The sequence below is a fragment of the Clarias gariepinus genome, chromosome 4, assembly GCF_024256425.1.
Source record: "Clarias gariepinus isolate MV-2021 ecotype Netherlands chromosome 4, CGAR_prim_01v2, whole genome shotgun sequence".
Classification (NCBI taxonomy): Eukaryota; Metazoa; Chordata; class Actinopteri; order Siluriformes; family Clariidae; genus Clarias; species Clarias gariepinus.
Window position 1 is genome coordinate 16,248,124 of NC_071103.1, and position 3,783 is coordinate 16,251,906.

General features: G+C 37.8%; 1 protein-coding gene across 1 annotated transcript; it reads left to right on the forward strand.

The window, feature by feature from the left end:
• Window positions 1–302: 302 nt before the first annotated feature.
• hoxa13b (homeobox A13b) lies at window positions 303–2,866 on the forward strand. The gene is made up of 2 exons (XM_053494696.1): window positions 303–993; window positions 1,518–2,866. The coding sequence occupies exons 1-2, from the start codon at window positions 342–344 to the stop codon at window positions 1,757–1,759; spliced, it is 894 nt and encodes a 297-aa protein (XP_053350671.1). The 5' UTR covers window positions 303–341; the 3' UTR covers window positions 1,760–2,866.
• The last annotated feature ends 917 nt before the right edge of the window (window positions 2,867–3,783 follow it).

Consider the following 3,783-nt stretch of genomic DNA (forward strand, 5'->3'; position numbering starts at 1 on the left):
TCATTATGCCTCTCGAACTATAAAAAATATATATTTTCGAATTTTATTAGGCCGACACTTGATTTCTAGTCAAACACCAAACTTCACAAATAATTAGTCTGTCTTCTTTATCTCAGTTCAGTTGTGAAAAAAAAAATCATGCCCATGCTTTGCATTATCTTCTGCCTTGCACCCTTATCGCCCTATTTTGCATATCACGTGCTTTCCTTTGTCCAATAACAGTTCGCGTTTGGTTTGCACGGGCGCGTGAGCGTCGCTTTACTCTCTCAAGTTCACCGTCGCATTTTTTCAGTCGTGGGGATTCCTGAACGAGCTGGAAAAGGCTCAATGTTGGTCGTGCTATGACAGCGTCTCTGCTCCTCCATTCCCGCTGGATCGAGCCGGTGATGTTTCTCTGTGACAGCGGCTGCTCAGACGACGTGAGCAAGAACATGGAGGGATTCGTGGGAGGCAATTTCTCCGCCAACCAGTGCCGGAATCTCGTGGCCCACCCGACTTCTCTTGCTCCTGGTGCGCCCTATGGATCGAGTGAAGTGCCCGTAACTGGAGTGACGGAACCTGTCAAACAGTGCAACCCGTGCTCGGCCGCGCAGAATTCCCCCGGTGCTGCTTCTTTGCCCTATGGATATTTCGGTAGTGGCTATTATCCGTGCCGAGTATCTCATCACAGCGCAGTGAAGTCCTGTGCGCAGCCTGCCGCTTACGCAGACAAGTACATGGAGACGTCTGTCTCCGGAGAGGAGTTCTCGTCTCGAGCTAAGGAGTTCACTTTCTATCAAGGCTACTCGTCCGGACCTTACCAACCCGTCCCAAGTTATCTGGACGTGCCAGTCGTGCCTGCTCTAAGCTCTGCTCCGGAACCAAGACACGAATCAATTTTGCCTGTGGAAACATACCACCAGCCTTGGGCCATCACGAACAGCTGGAACAGCCCTGTGTACTGCCCAAAGGAGCAGACCCAGTCCAGCCATCTGTGGAAGTCGTCTCTTCAAGGTATCAGGCCTATGTAGCTAGTGCATCCATTTAACCTGTCGGTCAACATTATTACATTCCGAGTAAAATCTGGTAACGAATAAACCAACATTTTGTGTCAAATTATTATTAACATAAATTATATTCAAGGTTTCTTCAACGTTACGATTAAATTGTATATCAGATACCAGATAATTAAGTTAAATAGTTACGTTTGTTACATCATATATATATATATATATATATATATATATATATATATATATATATATATACACACACACACACACATATATATATATATATATATATATATATATATATATATATATATATATATATAAATGTATGACCTTGACCTTGACGTTATTTGATCTTCTTTACCCCATTTTTAAAATTTAATTTGGATGTTCATTTCTTTGATTAAGTTAACGAATACGTGCAAATTATAATAGATAATTTTAAAAAAGCCATATGGGTATTTTCCTAAGATTTTCTGCCATCTATTTTAACCATGATTATTATTTTTCAATCTCGGCCCTTAGACAATGTGTCAGGAAGTGATGGCGCTTCCATTCGCCGAGGGAGAAAGAAGCGCGTCCCCTATACCAAAGTCCAGCTGAAAGAACTGGAGCGCGAATATGCGGCCAATAAGTTCATCACGAAGGATAAACGGAGACGGATATCTGCTCACACAAACCTGACCGAGCGCCAGGTCACCATCTGGTTTCAGAACAGAAGGGTAAAGGAGAAGAAGGTGGTCAACAAATTCAAGAGCATCACTTAAGGGGCTACAGAATTTGAGACGGACAGAGAAATGGAGCCACTTCGTTATTTATTATTGTGTTCCTCTGGGAGTGACTGTGCTGAGAGAAAAACGTTCTGCTTAATAGCGTTCTGCTAAAAAGGCCATATATGTTACACAATGATCGTGTTGAGGGGCGAATAAACTGTCAAAATATTTGTATGCCTATACACTATTTCTTTGTTTTTGTGGCAGTGATATCCGCCACGCAAACCCCGTTTCGTTACACCATTGAGTTAATTGTAATTGCCCGGGAGATAAATACTGTATCCAGGTTCAGTTAACTACATTTAACCCAATGTTGCAGGAACACGCTGTTGAGGGCTATAGACCAGAGGTTCTCTGCTCCAGTCCTGGAGGTCCGGAGTCCAGCTCAGTTTTTGATTTTAGACTCAAAGATGCCTGAATCAACTCATATCCAGTTCTGGAATTGATTTTCCCGGCTACAGACCCAGTACATTACTAGTTTATGTAAATAAATAAGCATCGTCTTAGATATGTCTACATGGTATCTGTAAACATTTAGATAGAAAATGTAATTATTCACAGTTTATTCAATGTTTGTACCCCGCTAGGTTTCTAGTCCAGTTTGTTTATGTAGCAAGCTCCTATTTGTTACTTCAAACAATATTTCAATAAAACTCCAAATTTTAATATTCCCAATGAGGACTGAAAAAGGCTCATCGCTATACATAGAATGTTATTACATTGTAAATATGTTTGCCCGTAATACATAAGTATATTTGAAATACAAGCAGAAAAAAATAGAGAAAAATCCAGCATTTGTATGACAACATTAAGAACATAAGAACAGAAAAAGAAATGTCATTTGAATGAACACCACGATGTTGCCATCTAGTGGTAGACTTTAGTCATTGCATCTGTAGGTCACAGGGAGAAACAGGGAGCTTCTAGGGGTAAAATGAAACGTAAAATAAAAAAAAGGAATTTGTGTGTTGTATAAATAATGCAGATAATATGATAGGTGTAATATTAAGACAGGTGTACAAAATAAAACGTTTTGAATTAAGGTTATTGCAGGTATTACACACAAAAGTAAGAATCAGGTAAGAATCAGGACAAACGAGACAACGGGGAATAGAATACATTTCTCATATATATATATATATATATATATATATATATATATATAAACGTACATTTGCTCTTTTAAAACAGATGTTGTGTTCGTGTGTTGTTAAGGAAGGGGCATAATGAATAATTCACTCGTACGGATTATTGTTTGGCGTCCCTGCATAAGCTGGTTTCACAGAACATTTACACTCCAGTGCTGAGGCAATTAATTCTACCCTACTGCCGTAATATGACACGAATTAAAGTTATTTAGTTACCCTTAAGAGTGGTTGTAAAGCTCTAACTTCAGTGTAGTAGTGTAAAGATATTTCGGTTTGGTTATTTAATTATAGAGGAGTATATTTTACCAGTAAAAAAAGATTGAAGAAATCTGTAACATAAGTGTCTGAACCTACCAACGTCCAAAATATAAATCAGTCAATCTTGTCTGTTCTCTTGAAATAAATGCGCTTAAAGACATGTGTTAAGTGATCTGGACCCTGTATTGGCCTACAAAAGCACGTAAACCTGTAAAAAAATATTGTAATCAGCAAAGTAATCATGGTTCTACGAATTTATTTTCGACAGATCGCATTTCAAGAGATCTCTTTTCCATAAGCTTCTGCACAATCTCTACAGCAATTAGACAGTAAAGCCACTTGTTCATTTACACTTTGTGTTTTTAACATTTCAGGAAATTTGAAACGGAAGAGTAAGATAAAATCCGGAACAAAGTTGAACTTCAAAAACTCAATTGGGAATACAGTCTTTAATTTTTTAAAATTAAATCAATGTTAAAATATTTTTTTGTTTAAATCATTAAAAAAAATCTAAAATGAACATTTAATAATTTACAACAATAAAATAGTTCATTTGCAACAGCAAAATTAATGAGAGACAATACATTTCAGAGAGTGCCAAACATGTATATA

Bases quoted from the DNA above. Each gene is read 5' to 3' on its own strand.
- hoxa13b (XM_053494696.1), top strand. From the start codon at position 342: ATGACAGCGTCTCTGCTCCTCCATTCCCGCTGGATCGAGCCGGTGATG. The intron at 994-1,517 runs GTATCAGGCCTA...CTCGGCCCTTAG, and splicing joins GTGGAAGTCGTCTCTTCAAG to ACAATGTGTCAGGAAGTGAT.